Source organism: Macaca mulatta, chromosome 15, assembly GCF_049350105.2.
Source record: "Macaca mulatta isolate MMU2019108-1 chromosome 15, T2T-MMU8v2.0, whole genome shotgun sequence".
NCBI lineage: Eukaryota > Metazoa > Chordata > Mammalia > Primates > Cercopithecidae > Macaca > Macaca mulatta.
In genome coordinates, this window is record NC_133420.1 from 77,882,345 (window position 1) to 77,903,412 (window position 21,068).

Below are 21,068 nucleotides of genomic sequence, written 5' to 3' on the forward strand. Positions count from 1 at the left end.
CAATTCTGATCTGCAGATCACTCCTCATATCATCTCTGCTAAGAGAGAAAATTATAAAATGCTACCAAAGTATGAGTGAGTTTTATGACTAGGTAGTAAAGAATAGGAAACCAGTGAATCAATAAACTCACAGTGTGGTGGTTTACAGACATTATCTGCATGGCAGCTGAATATACTTCCCTAGAAGTATCCCCATCTGGTCAGAGATGGCCTTTACTGCGATGGCCATCCTTGTCTAGTCTTACTTAGGTTTCAGTATTTTTGCAGAACTAGCATCCCTGGTGTACGAAAAATGTGATAAATGAGCTCTCTGTGCAGTCATCTACACCCTCTCTGAAGAGCATCTGGATTTTATTTATCCACATTAATAAAGAGAGCCCATTTGTTTGATGGAAAGAAGTAGGATTTCAAACTCATTTTCCTTAAGTTTTGCATGGTCTCAATCATCTGGCAATAGGAGAAATGTAAAGGAAAATAACAGTTATGTGTAAACAAAATTGACAAAGTTGCATCATAGGGAATATAGCTAACATCTGCATAAAAGGTTTATATATACTTTTAAGAGGGGCGTATAAAACCATAATTCATAAGAATAATAAAAAGTACAATTAATGCCATAAAATGAAACCCAAATAGAATTAAGAACAGCAAGTGAAGCAAATGGAAAAACACTGTAGCCCCCTAGTACTCAAAAACTATTAAACAATTATTCTTGAAATTTTAGCTTATTAAATAAGCAGTTAGACAATATACCCGATTAAATAAAGTATTAATTTTATATGCTTTGTGCCACTATATCCATTCCCTGAAGTCAATCCTAGTTTGTAAAAAGGTTACAAAATTATATCCAATAATACAAACACACATTTTTCTCCAGGTACTACCTTCTTTCTCTTCTTCCATTCACAGATAAACTTCTAAAAGAAGTTTCCATCCACTTTGTCTCCAACCTCTCCTCCTATTTACTCTAGTCAATATATTCCAATCTGGATTTTGACAAATTAATTCTGGCAAACCACCCCTTTCTTTTCCTAAATGTAAAACGTCATGTTTTAAACACGTTTCTTCCCTTAAACACCCTCTTATCACAATTTTCTCCTGGTTGTCCTCCTATTTTGCTCCTGGATGTCCTCCTATCATTTCATTGAAATGCCCTTTTCAGGTTCCTCACTCTGTTCACTACATTAAGATGTAAAGGTCCTCAAGATTCAGGTTTTGGTCTTCTGATTCACTACACAATTTCTGCCACACCTCATCCATCCTTGGGCTTTCAGGAAAAAAGTATAGCCCAGCTCCCAAATGAACATCTCTAGCCATGCACTCTGTAAATTCCAGAACTGTGCATCCAATTTTCAAGGCTTAAAATCCTCCAGTTTCTGGTGATAAAAACCACTTTACTTTTGCCTATGGTGTCAGTTTATGATACAGTTGAAATTAATTGGTTGATTAATAATTTTCTTTCTCTCTCGGCAAAAAGTTTCAAGAGGGCTGAAGCTGTGTTTCCTTTATTCACTTTTCTATCCTGAAAACAGTCACATATCAAGTGTTCCATACAGTGTGAATGGAATGAATGAACTCAACTTCACTTGAGGCTGCAAAATCAAACTTGGCATTGATTTATTGAGTAAGGCCAGGTATGGTGGCTTATGCCAGTAATCCCAGCAGTGTGGGAGGCTGAGATGGGAGGATTGCTTGAGGCTAGGAGTTCGAGGCTGTAGTGAGCTATGATCCTGCCACTGCACTCCAGCTTAGGTGACACAGCAAGACCTTGTGTGTGTGTGTGTGTGTGTGTGTGTGTGTGTTTAACAAACAAATGCAAAAAGATCTGAAAGTAAAACTTGAAATAATAAAGAGAATAATTTTCAAAATATAAAGTGAGGAGCTGGGCGTGGTGGCTCACGCCTGAAATCCCAGCACTTTGGGAGGCTGAGGCGGATGGATCACGAGGTGAGGAGTTTGAGAGCAGCCTGGCCAGCATGGTGAAACTCCATCTTTACTAAAAATATAAAAAATTAGCCAGGCACAGTGGCGCACACCTGTAGTCCCAGTTACTCAGGAGGCTAAGACAGGAGAACTGCTTGAACCTGGGAGGCGAAGGTTGCAGTGAGCCGAGATGGCATGACTGTACTCCAGCCTGGGTGACAGAGCGAGACTCCATCAAAACAAAACAAAACAAACAAACAAACAAAAATATATAAACTGAACACTTTTTAATGTAATTAGCACAGTGTTAAAGGTGAACATTTCATATAAGCAAAAATACTGAATACAATAAATGTAGTAGACCCAATAACTAAGTACATAGGTAAATTAATAATATCATCCATGGTGAGCTAATGCCCCTAAGGACTGGATGCTTTATCATATAGACATTACCAACAAGTATTGTGACAAATTTGATTCAATCATTTCATTATGCAGGCAAAAAAGACAGTCTTTTAAAATAACTAAACATATGGGAATACAATGAAGAGTCTCTATACAGTAATAATTTCATTATTATTACTGTATAGGAACAAGTCTGTTCCTAAGCTATTAATCTTACTTGCAAGTTTGATGAAAAAGAGAAGGATCTCATGATTTCTTGCTCCAACTTCCCAGGTACAGAGGCTCTATTCTTTCTTTTCCAGATAGAGACTGATTCCTTGGAAGTAGCTCTTCACAGCATTATGGAGTTGTCATGCCCCAAGAGAGCCCTTCCACCCCTAACTCATGCAACAAGTAGGGCTCCAGGACTTCCCAATGCTGATAAAATTTCAGTGAATAATTTCTCCAGGCCAGTTTCATTCCAACCAACCTCTTGTGTTGAATAGGTTGACAATCTGCTGGAGCACCTTGTGGAGGTCAGTGGTAGTCTAAGCCTTCTGAATTTTGCTGCCATCCATCGGAAACAATAGAAAACATTCAAAACAGATGAACTGTCCATCAATCGGGCACTGGTTAAATAACTTATAACAACTCTGAGGGCAACAATAGAATTGTTTAAAAATATAAATAAGCTCTCCAGCCTGGGCGACACAGCGAGACTCCGTCTCAAAAAAAAAAAAAAAAAAAAAAAAAAAAAAAAATATATATATATATATATATATATAAATAAGCTCTCTATAGTAATTCAGGAAGATCTTGAAGTGAAAAAAGAAAAATGCAGAACAGTGTACATGGTATGCTATCTTTTACATAAAAATGAGGAGAGTGTAATAAAAACATGACTATTCTTACTTTGCACACACTTAAAGAACTAGAAGGACTTAAAAGACATAAACTTCAAAATTTGGAAAATGGAAGAAACTGTGTCAAAGTATACATTGATTTGTATGTCAAAATTTAAATTTACCACTAATTAAAGAAATGTAAATTAATAAAATACTTAAAAAGGGAAAAGTCAGCAGAAGGGAAAGGCACAAACATTGCTCATGATAATATTTTGGAAATACTGTCTTGGATCAGCATTTTACTAAATATTATCCATAACAGGGCTAAAATTTTGCTACCAGATTCTGTAAATTTACTACAGATTCTATAAAACAATGGAGGATAAGAAGGTACATATTCAGGAACAAACAATGGGCAAAGGAAACTATAGTATGTTATTGAAAAATTATGTAGCCATTTTTAAAATTATGGAAAACAAAGGCATTTCAAGCCAAAAATTTAGACTATACCATTTATATAATAAAGTAACAATCTAGTAGAGACAAATATTTTGCCTTTGAAATTATAACAAATTTGAAAATACGAACCAAAATTGTAACTAAGGTATCTATTACATAATGTGGGATAACAATTATTGTTTTGTAGAGGAAAAAAAAAATTAAGCATCCAGGTTTCCTCTCAATTTATACAAAAGCCGCGTTTCACTGTTATTCAAAAAAACAGAAACTAGGAATTGCAAAGTTTTAAAAAATGTATGCATTTGGGGAACGTAAGAGCTCAGATATGTGAAAAACTTACATCAAACATGCAGCATAATATACGTGCACACATTCTGTCCTATTTTGTCCCACATACAAGGCAGATCTAAGGAGCCGGGCTCGCGCCCACTCCAGACAGCTCGTCTTCCTCAACCCCCGCCCTCCCCGCCTCCCGCACACTTCCTCCCCCTTCCCCACCCCCACACGCCCGCCCACTGACGAGCTCTGGAGGCCGCGCAGCCGCAGTAGCCGCTACGGCCGCTCCCACCCCGCGGGATCCTGGGAGTAAGCTTTTCCGGAAGGAGCGGCTCGGCGTCGGGGCTAGGCCGGTATTCTAGGCCCAAGCCCAGTCCCAGGCCTGTGTTCCAGGTCCTTGCTCAAAGACAGGTCGGTGGCCGCTGCGACACTCTAGGTACAGCGGAGGGCGCAGCGGGCCGTTCGCTGAGGTTCCCGGACCCGCCGCCGAGCGGGCCGTGGAGCCACAGTACGTGGCGGCGCCTTTTCGTTGCCCGAAGCGGAACTGCAGAAGGAGCGGCAGCGCAGGCCGGACGAGGTGAACCGGGTCATTTAACCGCCTTCAGGTGATGAATCATCTGTCTAATAATCAGATTTGAGGTCCACAGCCCTTTGTGGTCCTGCTACAGGGCGATTTTCAGTGGATGACTGACTGGCGTGGCCTGAGGGGTGCCGCAGTGGCTGCCTTCCCTTGATAAGGAAACGAGCTTTCTGTTCTTTGTGGACACCTCGTTGCCTGTAAAACATTCCGGTTATAACTTCTTTCTCCGGCTTGCATCTCTGTGCAAGAGGAAAGCTTTCACATGAAAGTGTCCCTTGGTAACGGCGAAATGGGCGTCTCTGCCCATTTGCAGCCTTGTAAGGCAGGAACCACACGCTTTTTTACCAGCAATACACACAGTTCGGTGGTACTGCAAGGCTTTGATCAGCTTAGAATAGAAGGATTGCTTTGTGATGTGACTCTGGTACCAGGTGATGGAGATGAAATCTTCCCTGTTCACAGAGCTATGATGGCGTCTGCTAGTGATTATTTCAAAGCTATGTTCACAGGTGGAATGAAAGAACAAGATCTGATGTGCATTAAGCTTCATGGGGTGAACAAGGTTGGTCTGAAGAAAATCATTGATTTTATTTATACTGCAAAACTTTCTCTTAATATGGACAATCTTCAGGACACACTTGAAGCTGCTAGTTTTTTACAAATATTACCCGTTTTGGATTTCTGTAAAGTATTTCTTATATCAGGAGTCTCTTTAGATAACTGTGTTGAGGTTGGACGAATTGCTAACACCTACAATCTCATAGAAGTGGATAAATATGTTAATAATTTCATCCTGAAGAACTTTCCTGCTTTATTGAGTACTGGGGAGTTTCTAAAACTCCCTTTTGAACGGCTTGCCTTTGTGCTTTCCAGTAATAGTCTTAAGCACTGTACCGAACTCGAACTCTTTAAGGCAGCCTGTCGCTGGCTAAGGTTGGAAGACCCTCGGATGGATTATGCTGCAAAATTAATGAAGAATATTCGATTCCCACTGATGACACCACAGGATCTCATCAATTACGTGCAGACAGTAGATTTCATGAGAACAGACAATACCTGCGTGAATTTGCTTTTGGAAGCCAGCAATTACCAAATGATGCCATATATGCAGCCAGTGATGCAGTCAGATAGAACTGCCATTCGATCTGACTCCACTCACTTGGTTACATTAGGAGGAGTTTTGAGGCAGCAGCTGGTTGTCAGTAAAGAATTACGAATGTATGATGAAAGGGCACAAGAATGGAGATCTTTAGCCCCGATGGATGCTCCCCGTTACCAGCATGGTATTGCTGTCATTGGAAACTTTCTTTATGTAGTTGGTGGTCAAAGTAATTATGATACAAAAGGAAAAACTGCTGTTGATACAGTTTTCAGATTTGATCCTCGGTATAATAAATGGATGCAGGTTGCATCATTAAATGAAAAGCGTACATTCTTTCACTTGAGTGCCCTCAAAGGACATTTGTATGCAGTTGGTGGGCGCAGTGCAGCTGGTGAACTGGCCACAGTAGAATGTTACAACCCAAGAATGAATGAGTGGAGCTATGTTGCAAAAATGAGTGAACCCCACTATGGCCATGCTGGAACAGTATATGGAGGCTTAATGTATATTTCAGGAGGAATTACCCATGACACTTTCCAAAATGAGCTTATGTGTTTTGACCCAGATACAGATAAGTGGATGCAAAAGGCTCCAATGACTACAGTCAGAGGTCTGCATTGCATGTGTACGGTTGGAGATAAGCTCTATGTCATTGGCGGCAATCACTTCAGAGGAACAAGTGATTATGATGATGTTCTAAGCTGTGAATACTATTCACCAACCCTTGACCAGTGGACCCCAATTGCCGCCATGTTAAGAGGCCAAAGTGATGTTGGAGTTGCGGTCTTTGAAAATAAAATCTACGTTGTTGGTGGATATTCTTGGAATAATCGTTGTATGGTAGAAATTGTCCAGAAATATGACCCAGAAAAAGATGAGTGGCATAAAGTTTTTGATCTTCCAGAGTCACTTGGTGGCATTCGAGCTTGTACACTCACAGTTTTTCCACCTGAAGAAAACCCTGGGTCACCTTCTAGAGAATCACCTCTTTCAGCACCTTCAGATCATTCTTAGGTCTAAGGTGTAACACCTTTGCAGTACATCATGGGTGATCTAATACTTCTTCAGTTGTATCTTCTTACAGTGATTGGTACAGTTATTAGATATAAAGGTAACTGATGTTATTCGTCTTGTTTGGCTTTTAGTATGTTTATCAAGTGACTAACAAATGCATTCTGAAGATGTATTTAACATAGCTAGCTGTTTTAACAAATGAGAAAAAAAGATGTAGAAAAATGTTTAGATGTCTTTTTGTGATGTTATATAAAATTGTAGATGACTGTGGTAAATGTGTAATTATGTCCATTATGCTTCAAAGTCGAGTTTTCATCTTTGACTCCAAAATGTCAGAGGGAGGTCACTGTAACCTAAAATTAACGAAAGGTTGCCCAGTATTAATACTAGTTACCTCCCTCTTTTCATAGTTTTTGATATGTCTGTCAACTTACTCGATTGTGTGGTTGCATTCAGAATATTTGAAGTTTCTTACGCAGACAGAAATAATAAAAATACTAATTAGGAAAAAACAGTATAGCACCAAACCAGTATTTGGTATCTCTCTCTAGAGTGAGCAAGAGAGGGAGAAAGGAGAAAAAAATACACAATACAAACATACATGCCTACGCACATACATACATATGTATACACACACATAATTTAAAAATTGGCACTTCAACGATGCTGAAATTGTTTTTAAATTGAAGATTCTTTCTTCCACAAAGCAGCCGTTTCTATTCAAATGGGAATTCAATACCAGAGAATAAATGTTTATTATAGTCATACTGAATTTAGATGAGGGCTACAGCATACTAAATCAACAACCAAATTTGTCATGTGACTAAACCATTACTTCATATGAAGCTTACGTTAGTTTTTTCTACTTGTATAGTTTCTTTTTTTTTTTTTTTTTTTTTTTTTTTGAGACGGAGTCTCGCTCTGTCGCCCAGGCTGGAGTGCAGTGGCCGGATCTCAGCTCACTGCAAGCTCCGCCTCCCGGGTTCACGCCATTCTCCGGCCTCAGCCTCCCGAGTAGCTGGGACTACAGGCGCCCGCCACCTCGCCCGGCTAGTTTTTTGTATTTCTTAATAGAGACGGGGTTTCACCGTGTTAGCCAGGATGGTTTCGATCTCCTGACCTCGTGATCCGCCCGTCTCGGCCTCCCAAAGTGCTGGGATTACAGGCTTGAGCCACCGCGCCCGGCCTACTTGTATAGTTTCTGTAGAGTACTTTTACACAGATTGGTAAAGTTCAGGTTTCAGAGAATTGTTTTTGTGCAGAAAATTTAGGTTCTTTTTTCCACCTTTTTTGGTCAGTAAAACTTAATGAAAAAAGCAAAGAAAAAAATATTCTGAACAAAGCTATAGAGTTTTAAGTTCAGCCTCCCAACTTAGTCATCCTAACATGATTATTTTGCGATTTGGGGTGATTGCCCTGGTGCTGTTCCAGTCCATGTGCATCCTGAGCTGTGTGAGCTGCCTCAAGGCTATGATCTGAGCAAGCAGGAGATACATTTTCTTCTGCATCAAGTGAGGAAAAATGTGCTTTTGGCCATGTCTCAAGGACAGGACCAACTTCAGATTCCCTAAGAAGCCAGCTACAGAGCCTCTGGAACATTATGGTCTTATGAGCAGTACTAATAGCAACCTCCAGCCTCTTCAATACCAAGGGTATCCCTACTGGTTGAGAACCACATGATAGTTTTTAATGGGACTTTTATCAGCAAATGGAGTTACAGGAATTCTCTGTAATGATTCTGAAGAGGTACTTGTCTGGAATAATTGTCTACCTGAAGAAAAAATTTTATATATACATATGTGTATGTACACACACACACAAACACCCCTATACCTGGAAGATTGTCAGAGTGTAAATCAGGAACAACTTTATTGACAATCCCATAATAAAACTCAGGAACCAAGGCAAAATGAATTGGCTTCTAGGGGTCTGAACCTTACTGCCCATACAAGTGTTGATTCATTTTAATGCTTTTTATGATTTCTGCATTGGCAGAAATGTTCATATTTTATATTTTTTTTTAATGTATCAGTTTTTTATTACTAAAAATAGCACATTTGAGTACATTTGAAAAATATAGAAATTAGAAATTAACTTTATTGAATAAGCAAGAAGTGCATCCTAATCCTTTCTTGATTATTAATGAGGTTGAATATTTGTGTACTATGGATAGCTGTGTTTCTTTGATCAAATATTCCTGTCCTTTTGCCCTTCTGTTACCTGTTGGAGTTGCTTTGTTTTTCGTATCAAGTTATAGGATCTCTTTATATAATAAATGTAATTTAACTTGCATTTGCTTGCATTTATTTCTTCCCTCAATCTATTGTAGTTTTACAATGGCAACGCTGTTAATTTTTGAGATCAAATTTGTCTTTTTCTTTTTTTTTTTTTTGACACAGGGTCTCACTCTGTTGTCCAGTTTGGAGTGCAGTGGCACGACCTGTGCTCACTGAAACCTCTGCCTCCCATGTTCAGGTGGTTCTCCTGCCTCAGCCTCCCGAGTAGCTGGGATTACAGGCATGTACCACCACGCCCGGCTAATGTTGTATTTTTAGTAGAGATGGGGTTAGGGGATAAATTTGATATGGTTTATTTTTAATGTAGTATTTCAGTGCTTATTCTGACCTACCAAAGTGGTACTGCTCTGCTTCTATTTTGTACAAGCTTTTCCTTTTATTGAAACAAAATACTTTTTATTACGTCTTATGTCTGACCCTGGTGCTTCCTATTGAAATAAGTATTGCTTTACCAGGTAAACTGCTCTATCTATATCCCCCACCTCCAGCTTCACACACCCTGCCTCTCATTCGTTTACTTTCCCATATTCTGCAGTTGACAGTTCTCTTGGTATCATGCAGGTAACTGACTAATGCTATGCTAATACAGGTTGAGCAGCCCTAATCCAAAAATCCAAAATGCTCCAAAATTTAAAACTTTTTGAGGGCTAACAGGATGCCTGCCACAAGTAGAAAATTCCACACCAGACCTCATGTGACAGGTTATACTCAAAACACAGTGAAGACTTCTTTGTTTCATGCACAACATTATTAAGCATATTATATATAATTACCTTCAGACTATGTGTATAAAACATATGTGATATATAACTGAAGTTTTAAGTAATATTGTTTAGACTTGGGTCCCTCCCCCAGGATACATCATGTACATGCAAATATTCCAAAATCCAAAACACTTCTAGTCCCAAGCATTTCAGATAAGGGATATTCAACTTGTACTGCTCATTAAACCTGGAGTTCGTTATAGAGAGAAATTTTAGGTGGTTGAAATGATTAAGTAGAGAGAGATTTATTTTCATAAGCTGGTAATTTTTTAAAGAAAGTTCAGACTGGAAAAATATTTAGAGGATAAAAACTAAAAGCACATAAAGCACTCTTAACATTTCTTGTTTTAGTTTTTCTGGTAAGTATTCAAAAATTAACATTTGCTAGCTTTTTTGGTATGTCTGTTATAGAAAGTACAGGAAAATAAAAGCAAACAAAAAGTAATTATCAGTGATTCCACATGCTGAAGATAATTTCTATTAATACTGAGTATATTATATATATATATACACATACATATGTGCAGGCATTTGTCAAATATTTTTCAAATATGCCAGACCTTAGGCTAAAAGCTGGATAATGAAAACAAATCCACCTTCCAAAGACACAGACTCCTATTATGACTTTATCTTATTTTTTAAAAGCTGTATAAAAAAATTGTAAGGTGGCCGGGCGCAGTGGCTCAAGCCTGTAATCCCAGCACTTTGGGAGGCCGAGACGGGCGGATCACGAGGTCAGGAGATCAAGACCATCCTGGCTAACACGGTGAAACCCCATCTCTACTAAAAAATACAAAAAAAAAAACTAGCCGGGCGAGGTGGCGGGCGCCTGTAGTCCCAGCTACTCGGGAGGCTGAGGCAGGAGAATGGCGTAAACCCGGGAGGCGGAGCTTGCAGTGAGCTGAGATCCAGCCACTGCACTCCAGCCTGGGCGACAGAGCCAGACTCCCTCTCAAAAAAAAAAAAAAAAAAAAAATTGTAAGGTGTTTTTTTTCTAATTATCAAATGCACATGTATTTAGAAAAACAGATTCCATTTTTACTCAGATAAATCCAGACTTAAATTTCTTTCCCAATTGCTAGAAGTAATATTTATGTAGTTGGCCTGCAATGCAAACACATTTCACTCATGTTCAGATTTTTGTAATCAAAGTTATTTTGTTCTCACTATAAGGCAGTAAACTCCTACAGGACATTTTAAAACTACATAAATGTACCATAAAGAGAATTAAAATCAATGTGCCATCCCCAGCTCAACTGATTATAAACAATTGCTGAAAGATCGTGGGGTAAGCTTAACTCTCTAAAACTTCAGCTTTGTCATACATCTATCAGGTTGGGTGTGGTCAATAATAATTATATTTATATCAGATTTGTAAGGAAATAATATAAAGCGATTAGCATAAGATATGCACAGAAGCAGTCAGTGAATGATAGTTGTTACTAGCAAAGTTGGGATTTTATAATTTTTGGCTTTTGCTTCATCTTAATGATTTTCAGACTATTTGAAAGTGTTCAGTGTCTATACTAAATATTTCATTCCATGAACATGCCATATTATTCCGTTTCCTTATGTGTAGATATTTAAATGTCTACCATAAATTTTCACCATAATAAAGCAAGATGTAATATTCTTACATAAAACTTTGCCCATATCTACTATCCTATGATAAATGTTAAGTAAAATCTGAATCATATAGTGTTAACTTTTTTAGGGCCTTAAAACGTATTTCCAGGATTATACCAATATGCATTTTTAGCGGAACTGTGTTCAGTAACTATTTCAAAGGAAATCTTTACAGTTCTAGTTATTTTACTGTTTGGATTTACATATCTTTAATTACTAGTTACAATTTCTTGTTTATTGAGCATGTGTATTTTTCATACATAAATCATTTGCTCCTGTCTTTTGCTTTAATTGTCCTCTTTGCTATAAATACTTTTTTATACTCTATACTTTTTTATTCAAGTTAATGTGATCAAATATGTTCGTCTCTTTTGTATGTTGACCTTTTGGTGGTATTTTTGTTTTTTTAATTTGGGGTGTGTGTGTAGTGGTGGTGGTTATTACATAGTACTGATGTGGTATTACTTGTTCTTGATCCTATAGCTCTATAGCTTTGTGATTACTAGTTCTTGACATGTTAGGGTGGCATCTACTGCTTGTCTCCTGTTCAAGTAGCTTTTCTTTTTAGTTAAAATGAGGATGAGTTTTTCCTTAAAATTAATAAAATTTCATTTTTATATTAAGATTAATCATTCTTTTTTTTTTTTTTTTTTTTTTTTGAGGTGGAGTCTCACTATGTTGACCAGGCTGGTCTTGAACTCCTAGCCTCCAGTCATCCTCCTATTTCGGCCTCCCAAAGGGCTAGAATTACAGGCGTGAGCCACTGCACCTGGCTATATTAAAATTCATCTTTATTCTCTTATTTACAGAAAGGATTTGCCCACTTGTTTTCTGTGAGCCAAAAAGACAGTTTTTTTCCTTTGTAACATAGCAGAATTAGTGGGGTTTTTTTGGTCATTTTTTAATGCTTTCTTGAATAATTTTTTTTTATCATTAGGTAGTATAATTATCCCAGTATTTTATGTTGTTATTATTGATACAACTTTCTACCAGACTTTTGGCATAAAATCTAATGTATTTTTTCAAATTATCCAATTTTTCCATAACCACTTTTTGAGTATCAGCAATTCAGTAGAATTGCTGAATTTTTATGCTTTTAAAAAAATCATATAAAATCTTATAGGCAATCAATTTAGAGTATTTTTCTTCACTTCCAATGATCTTTTTTCAAGTTGAGTCTTTGAAATATACGTGTGTGTGTGTGTGTGTGTGTGTGTGTGTTTGTATTTCTGCTTTGAATGGAATTTTGTTATGTTCTGAACTCTTGGTAGAAGTAGGAAATACGTGGTTTTAGCATAATGGTTTTCTGTCTACCGACACTCATTGATTCTTCAGTTTTTTGGGTCAATTCTCATATTTTCACCTGAAGTAACCATTATCTGCATATTATAAAAGCCAATTTCATATTATTTGTTTAATATGAAACATTAAAGTATGGTTCATACTTCCAGCAAAATTATAGTAGTGACCAAGGAATTGTGTCTTATGTGTAATTTTAATAGGGGTAATTCTAGTTTTAGAATTCCTTTGTTACAGGGAAATATCCTTGATCTTGTTTATGAAGTTCCTCATTAATTAGGAGTCTTAAAAAATTAGGGTTGTATATCTTCATTACAAAATGATTTCTGTACCAGCTGATCCAAATTTTTCTTAGTACCATTGATGGGTTGAAGGAAAGGCTATTTCTTGGCTATGTGAACAGTGTGTCATTACCCATTTCTTCATTTATTTAGTAAAATTTGTTGAGATGACAATTTAATTTTTCTCATGTCAAATACTGAAGAAGAGTCTGTTTTTTAATTGTTTTCAACTTGGGTTAGAAAGCACTTTTATATATCGATGAGTGCATTGTCAATTGGTATACAGTTTAGAATGTAATTTGGCAAAAGTAGTAAAATGATCTTTCAAGTTTCATGCCTTTTGGACAGTAAGCATATTTCTAGAATTAATAAGTGACAGAAAATAAGCCAGAAATAGTCATCTCAGCATGATACTACTATTTGCTTCCTAGTATGACCACACTAGACCTTCCATTAAAATGTTTTTAAATGGATTTTTAAAGATTCTTCCCACCTTAATTTTGATACTTTTATCTACATCCTCTAGTATTCAATTGTTGAGCATATATTTGAATGACTGGATGATGATTAGAATAAAAGACTTAGATATCCATTAAGGATGACTGAACACGTAACAGAACTGTTGAATTGTGCACATGAGCCAGATGCACTAGTACACAGAGTAGGTAGTTCCTCTGTAAAAGTCTCAGAGTGGCTGCTTTCCAGGGGCTAATGTTATTTTGCCATCTACTGGTTGAAATTAAGTCTTTGTTTAGCTAGATTACAGAAAATATATCTCCTTTATCAAAACAACAGTAATAACAAAACCCTGAAATTTTTATAGCACATGTGGAAGTTCAAAGTTGGCAGCTTATATAAATTACATAAGTGAATATTAAAAACCTGTGGTAATTTTTTGGTGTATGGTAGATCAAAGAGAAGAATTTTTTTATATTACTTAAAAATACAGATTTAAATAGCTATGACCTTTATTTTATTTATAAATTCATATACATTGAATTTTAAAATCTGCAACATTTCATCTGGATTCTAAGCATTCATACCCACTACTTGCTTTTTCCTTTGAGTGGATTCCCTATACCATTTTTATTTTTAGTTTTTAGCAGACAGCCTCATCACAAAGACATGTGTAGAATAAATCTTTTCAACAGCAGAAAGGATGTAATATGCATTATATCCAGTTATAAGTAAATATGACAACCTCATTTAAGAAATTTTTATATTGGTTTGCTCGTGTGGGTATGAGGATCAAATCATGACTGCCATAGCCACATAATTTTCACCCGGCCAGCCAGAGACAAATATACATATGCATATACATGTGTTTGATGTAAAATAGCTTTTGGACCAGCTGATCCAAATTTTTCTTAGAGCCATCCATGGGCTCAAAGAAAGCCTATTTCTTGACTATGTGAACAGTAAGAATGGCATCAACTACCCATTTCCTTATTCTCCATGTTATTGTCTCAGAACAAAATATTCTTATACACCAAGCATTTTTCCCTCAAGATGGATGTATATAACAGGTGATCTCTTAATAGTGCCTCCTGAAGGATATCAAGAGTGCACATATCTTTTCTACATAAAACTGAAGGAGCAAGATTCAATTTCATGCAATCTTAGCTCAAGATGTGTATAAAGCTGTTGACAGCAACCAAGTAACCTAAACTTCAGAAGTTTCGTTGTCTAGAGCGCCTTCTCCAATTGTAAGTCCAAAAAGTAAGTCTAGCTCTTTACTGGTCCATCTTCAAAAAGGCTATTACAATACAGCCTTACAATCTCTTATAATGGAAGTTTATCATTCTTTGCTTATTTCACCCAAGTGCCAGTCAACAGAGTACATGTTTGTGTGTGTTGGGGATGGGAGGCAGGTCTAACTTCTACTGATTCAAACAGCTTTGTCTTACTTAAGGAGTATACTTTATCACTTAGAAGTCAAAAAATTCTTCCAGCCAGGAATTAGTGATCCATTAGAACTTATTTCTAATTCATGTTAAATCATGAACCAAAACATACTCAATATAAAAACCTAATTTGAGTCAGTGTAATATTTATTTCTTCATACTTCATTTCTACATACAAAGCAGTGTTTACTTCAATTATTTATTACTCTCTCCATCCTTCTCCAGATAAGAAAATCACAGATTTCACAAAACCTTTCATATATGTATATACATATACTTGAAGGCATCAGTTAACTCAAAGATTAAGGAAAAAGTTTTTGTTTTGCTTTTGTTGTTGTTTTTGTTGTTGTTGTTGCTGTTTGTTTTTTGAGATGGAGTTTCACTCTTGTCACCCAGGCTGGAGTGTAGTGGCGTGATCTCGGCTCACTACAATCTCTGCCTCCCCGGTTCAAGCGATTCTCCTGCCTCAGCCTCTGGAGTAGCTGGCATTACAGGCGCCTGCCACCACCCCTGGCTAATTTTTGTATTTTTAGTAGAGACGGAGTTTCACCATGTTAGCCAGGCTGGTCTCGAACTACTGACCTCAGATGATCCACCCGCCTGGACCTCCCACAGTGCTGGGATTACAGGCGTGAGCCGCCACCCCCAGCCAGAAAAAGTTTTCTAATTTTCAAGGCCTGACTCTACATTAATAATCCCTCCCATGCCCTGGACTAGCTGTACTTTATCCTGCAAGGGGAATAAGTTATGGATTCCATTGGTATGTCTATTTTGTTCACTTCTTGGGCTGCAATATCGACCCTTCCCATTCACCGTTACCACTTACCTAGTAGATAGTCTAGCCACTTACAACAGGTTCATGACTACCATTTGGGAATGCCTCTATGAGACCAAGGAGATCCATTGAAACTCAGCCCCCAAATCCAATGTCACTTTCCTTTTGACATCTGTAGTTTCAACATCTATCATAACCATGCCTACTCATTATCTGTAAAACACTCTTTCTACATTAAGGGATACTCTCACATTATGAATTCTAGTTGTGATTGTTTTAAAATATATTCACAGATTTTCTCATATTCTTTTCTTTCCTCCTTTGACTTATGTGTTGGATGCAGTGATTCCTATCTAATGAATACAATGAAACAATAGTGTTTAAATTATAGACTAGGTCATAAAAAATTGTGCACTTCCTCCATGTTTATCTCTTATCACTTCCTCCAGTACAGGCCAACTGCCATGTTGTGAGCACATACCACATAGCTCCATGGAGAGGCCCACGTGACTGTGATGAAGAGCTGAGACTCCCTATCAGTGGCCACGTGAGTGACCCATGTTAGAAACAGATCCGCCAGCCCAAATAGAGCCTTCAGACAACTGCGGCCCCAGCTGGCATCTTGACAGCAACACATGAGAGATTCTAAGCCCACCGAAGCTGCTCTTGAATTATTGATTCACAAAAACTGTTAGGTAATAAATGTGTGTTGTTTTAAACCACTGAGTTTTTGATTAATTAATTATGCATCAATGGAAAACCAAATCACCAATGCAGGCAAAATAATGTACATTTCAAGCCTCCCTTGTAGATAGGACATGGGCACCAAGAAAAACTTGCCAATCTGGAGCACCTGCATGAGCTTTTGATCCTAAAGTGTCCACAAGAAGATATACGCTCTGCATGGTGTTTCTGTATTTGTTGGCTGAGTTGTTGACTTTCTATGGTGGAAAGTTCAGGTTTTAGGAAAATAAACGGCATCAGAGAATGGAAGTTCTTTCTAGTTCTTACTAGAGCAGCATCATCAGCAGTGGGTTTTTATATCTGGACAGTTCTCTGGTTTAATTTTTGATATTTTTGTCTGGAGGCTTAGTCTACAGCTTGTTTCTATGGCATCCCAAAAATTCAGCAAGCATCTTAACACCTCTGTTTAGTCATCAGTCTTACATTCAGCTTTACTCTTTACTACAACCTAATAAATACCTTCCAAACCTGTTACCTATCTCATTGGGTACAATAACTCTGCCCTAATGGGTTCACTTCCCACCTTTCTAACCAGTATGTGCAAGCAAACCCCAACCCAGTTTTCAAAGGGCAGCTGTAAGAGTTTTCTAATATGTATTTGTTGACATCTATTCACTGCTTAAAACATCTCGATATTTCTAATTATCATTTCTGTGAATCATACTCCCATATTTGCTTGCAAAGCCTTTTACAATGCAACACCTGCTTCCTATTCTAACTTCTGCTTTCTCCCTCCCTCCCTTCTACCTCTACATATTTCTAAACCTTCTTCACTGTTTGCTCCTGCATGCACCCTCTGGCCACTACATATTCACATCTGCTGTTCCCTGTTTCTGACCCTTTGAACATCCCACATTTACTTGGTTAACTCCCACAGGTCCTTGAGATGCCAGCTTAGTGGTTACTTCTCCTGGATGCTTTCCGTGATGGAATCAAGTCCTACATGCTTCCAGAATCTGGTACTTTCCCTGTCACAGTCATTAGCATTACTTTAATCAAATGCTCACTTGCCCACATCCCACCAGACTGGAAACTCTGTCATTCCCTGAAAGCAGAGAATGTGTCTACTTTTTTTCATTGTAACTGGCACCATCCACACAGCCAGCAAATAAAAGTTATTTGCTACTTATTTGAAGTTTCAAGGTGGATGATTCTATATTTCACTTTAGTTTCTAGTTCATGCAACTGCTGAAACTGAATCAACAGTCATCAGATATGACTTCTCTAAGAAAGCATAAGTAAAACTGAATTCACTTCAGCTGGTATAATCTATTATAGTGAATTGTTCATCTCCTTCATGGCCCTAGGATTCCTACCTACCTACTTATTGTTTAGAACTGTCTTCTCAGGAAGAGTGCTCCACTAAAGAAAGTCAAGTCTTTATTTAACTTACCAATACATTCACAATGACAAGTAAATTGCCTGGAGCAGAGATATTTAAAACGATTTATGAATAAATGGAATTAATGTTCCTTTTGGATTTGAAAGCAGATTAAAGGTTTAAGGGCACTTTGTATCTCTTTGAGGGTTTGAGTAAGACCTGACTTTTACTGTAAAGATTTAAGTACCCTCTCCATCCCCATCAAACAAAAGAAATCAGAAGGCAAAGCTGACCATATTTATAAACAATAAATTTTGAAAATACAGCAATTATCATTGGATACATTTTAATTATTACGAGCTAAAAATGTAATTTCTCCCTATTCAAAAGTACAATTTTGCCAGGTGCAGTGGCTCATGCCTGCAACCCCAACATTTGGGAAGCTAAGGTGAGTGGATAACTTGAGGTCAGGAATTTGAGACCAGCCTGGCCAACATGGCAAAAACCCATCTCTACTAAAAATACAAAAATTAGCTGGGCATGGTGGTGCATGCCTGTAATCCCAGCTACTTGGAAAGCTGAGGCATGAGAATCACTTGAACTTGGGAGGCGGAGGTTGCAGTGAGCCGAGATTCTGCCACTGCACTCCAGCCTGGGTGACAGAGTGAGACTGTCAAAAACAAACAAACAAAAAAGTACAATTTCTTCTTATTGTTGAAACACAATCTTACAAAAATGACTCAATACATTGAAAAATGAAGCAGAAAGTCTTTGAAAGAATATTTACAAGCTTGAAGCCACATTATCAGTAGATGAGACCCAATTGACTGATATTGGGTCTAAATATAAGTTTCCTTTCCAACCTCCTGGGATTTCCGATGAGCCTATTAACACAGAAAAGGCATTTATTGATTTTCCTTTCTTAATTTGCAGTCTGACATGTCCCAGGCACAACAGATGTGTTCTTTCTTTCTCACATAGAGACTGATTCCTTGTGAATACTCCTTCACAGCCAGGCTAGAATTCTCCTGCTCAAGGTCTCTTTGATTTCCTATACCCAAACAGGTCTCCAGAAATTCTAGCTACTGATCAAGCCCAGTAAAGAATTTCAGTTCTTTGTGCTGAAAACACTGGAGATCTGCTGGATCATCTGCAGGATCATCTCATGAAGAACATTGGTGGCCTGAGCCTTTTGGAATTTGGTGCCATGCAGCTGCTCTAGGGGAAAATTGAAAACATTCTTGTTCTTCAGACAGGAAGAAAAGAAAGAATCTCCCAGTTTGGTGCAGAACTTTGAAGGTCACCTATTTATGGCAGCCCATGGCTCTGGGCTAGGCCACAGCTAAGGGTGCAGAGAGAACTGCAGAATATCATCTTCAGTGTCACTAGGGAAGAGTTTGGCAGGGTCATTGGTGGGATGCAGCTGGCTAGGTCATTTGAGTCTTTACCCGCCTGTCTCAGCACTTCCTTGTTGTGAGATTCTTACATAACCAGATTAGGATTTTCAGTTTTTGTACTTATCTCAACTTTATTTCCACTTTGTTCACCTTCTCTTCTATTTACGGGTCTCAGATAATGTCATGACCTCAACACTTCTTTTGTATTATGACAATGGAAATTAAACACACTCAGAAAATGGCAGAACTCTCAATCTAATAGGATATACCCATCCAAATGAGAGACTCAATGTTGAAATAAAAGCCTATCTGAGTCTCAATCTATGTCTCTTTTAAAATTCTAATAATGGTACTTAGAGGTCTCATCTTGGACATTTTTACTTCTTAAACTGCACTGAAATACATGTTTCCTCACTTCTCTGCATTTCCCTTTTAATGAACTAATACACTGGATTTGATTTCTTCCACCTTTCTTTACAAGAGCCACAGCTCATAATCTGTAGATAACGGTGGCATAAAACTTGAAAACCCAGGGTTAAGTCATCCAGTTGTCTTTATTCTGTCACTAAAAATGTCTTACTGCATATATGTGACAGACAATAGGCTTGGTAATTTGGATTAAGAGATAAGTAAAACAGGATGATAACTACCCTCCATGGATTCAAAGAATGGCATTTAAGACATGATTGTGATTAATTAAACACTAGCATGCTCAGTGCAGCCAAGAGGACGAACTAAAAGCTACTAAAGAGGGAAATTGGGAGGCAGCAGAAACTACCACTTTCTGACAAAATCTGTGGCTCCTAGGAGCTTAAACAATATCAGGTTTTCGTTTCCTCTTCTGCAAAATTGAGACAATTTTAATAGTTGTCACATAGGAAATTGAAAAGATTAAATAAAGTTTGCAAATTACTGGCTGAGACTCTGAACATGGTAAATGATAGTTACCTTTAATTTCAATGTAATAAATAACATAATCCTGTGTATAGTCCACATTTCACCAAATCCAGACAAGAGAAGTTTTGATTGCAGCTCCCCTAACATTCCTGAGGTCTAACACATTGATGTCCCAAACTCTAGGAAAGGGGACTGTCTGTAAAACTGTGAAGGAGTAGAGCCCAGGTTTCCATTGTCAGAGTAGTGCCTTGCACAGAAGAAAAATTGTACAGCCCCTGTGAAACTTGTTCCAGGGAACCAGTGTCTCAGCAAGTTGTGACAGAAAACAACTGCTCTGTGAATAGTATAAATAAATAAAATAATCCCTTTACTCAGATTCAGTTAGTTTCAAATCACCATTGATGATTATTTTTAGGCCCAAGTAAAAAATATTTTGTAAACCATTTTCCCAGTCTTTACAACTCTTTAATTCAACCCTAAAAGAAAAAGGTGATTTGAAACTAACTGAATATAGTATTATATAGTTACCTATAGATATATACAGAATATACACTTACATATTTATACATATTTAAATACATATAAATAAGTAAATATTGTAATCAGTATATATGTTATAATTCCATATAAGGTATATATTGAAGTATATACATTAAAATATACAAATGTATACATATTTTTGTACATTATATTTACATATGGATTTTTAAATGTACAAAAACATATATAAGATATATAAATATATATTCTTTTTTTTTTTTTGAGGCAAAGTCTCACTCTTTTGTTCAGGCTGGAGTGCAGTGGTCCTGTCATACCTCACTACATCCTCAAACTCCTGGGCCCAAGTGATCCTCCCACCTTGTCATCCCAAACAGCTGAGACTACAGGTGTGAACTACCACACCTGGCTAATGTTTTGTTTTTTGGTAGAGATGGTGTCTCCTGTTGACCAGGCTGGTAAATCCTGGCTGCAAGCAATCCTCCTGCCTTGGTCATCTAAAGTGCGGGCATTATAGATTTGAGCCACCACACCAGGCCTATATATTCTTTATGTATATTTAAAAACATATGCTTAAATTATGTATACTTTTGTATTTAATAATATATAAATTTAATATATTTTAATATATTAAGTATAATTTAATAAGCATATATTAAATTATATGATATTGTCAAAGTGT

The 21,068-nt window shown here is 37.4% G+C and overlaps 1 protein-coding gene across 12 annotated transcripts; it reads left to right on the forward strand.

The window, feature by feature from the left end:
• Positions 1-4,158: 4,158 nt before the first annotated feature.
• Positions 4,159-19,909, forward strand: KLHL9 (kelch like family member 9). 12 transcript variants are annotated; one of them, XM_077965359.1, is made up of 5 exons: positions 4,185-6,680; positions 8,983-9,100; positions 15,979-16,076; positions 17,151-17,232; positions 18,660-19,311. In XM_077965359.1, exon 1 carries the CDS (start codon positions 4,730-4,732, stop codon positions 6,581-6,583), a length of 1,854 nt encoding a protein of 617 aa, XP_077821485.1. In that variant the 5' UTR covers positions 4,185-4,729; the 3' UTR covers positions 6,584-6,680; positions 8,983-9,100; positions 15,979-16,076; positions 17,151-17,232; positions 18,660-19,311.
• The last annotated feature ends 1,159 nt before the right edge of the window (positions 19,910-21,068 follow it).

What these genes read in the sequence shown, in the direction of transcription:
- KLHL9 (XM_077965365.1), top strand. Translation starts at nt 4,730, where the DNA reads ATGAAAGTGTCCCTTGGTAACGGCGAAATGGGCGTCTCTGCCCATTTG.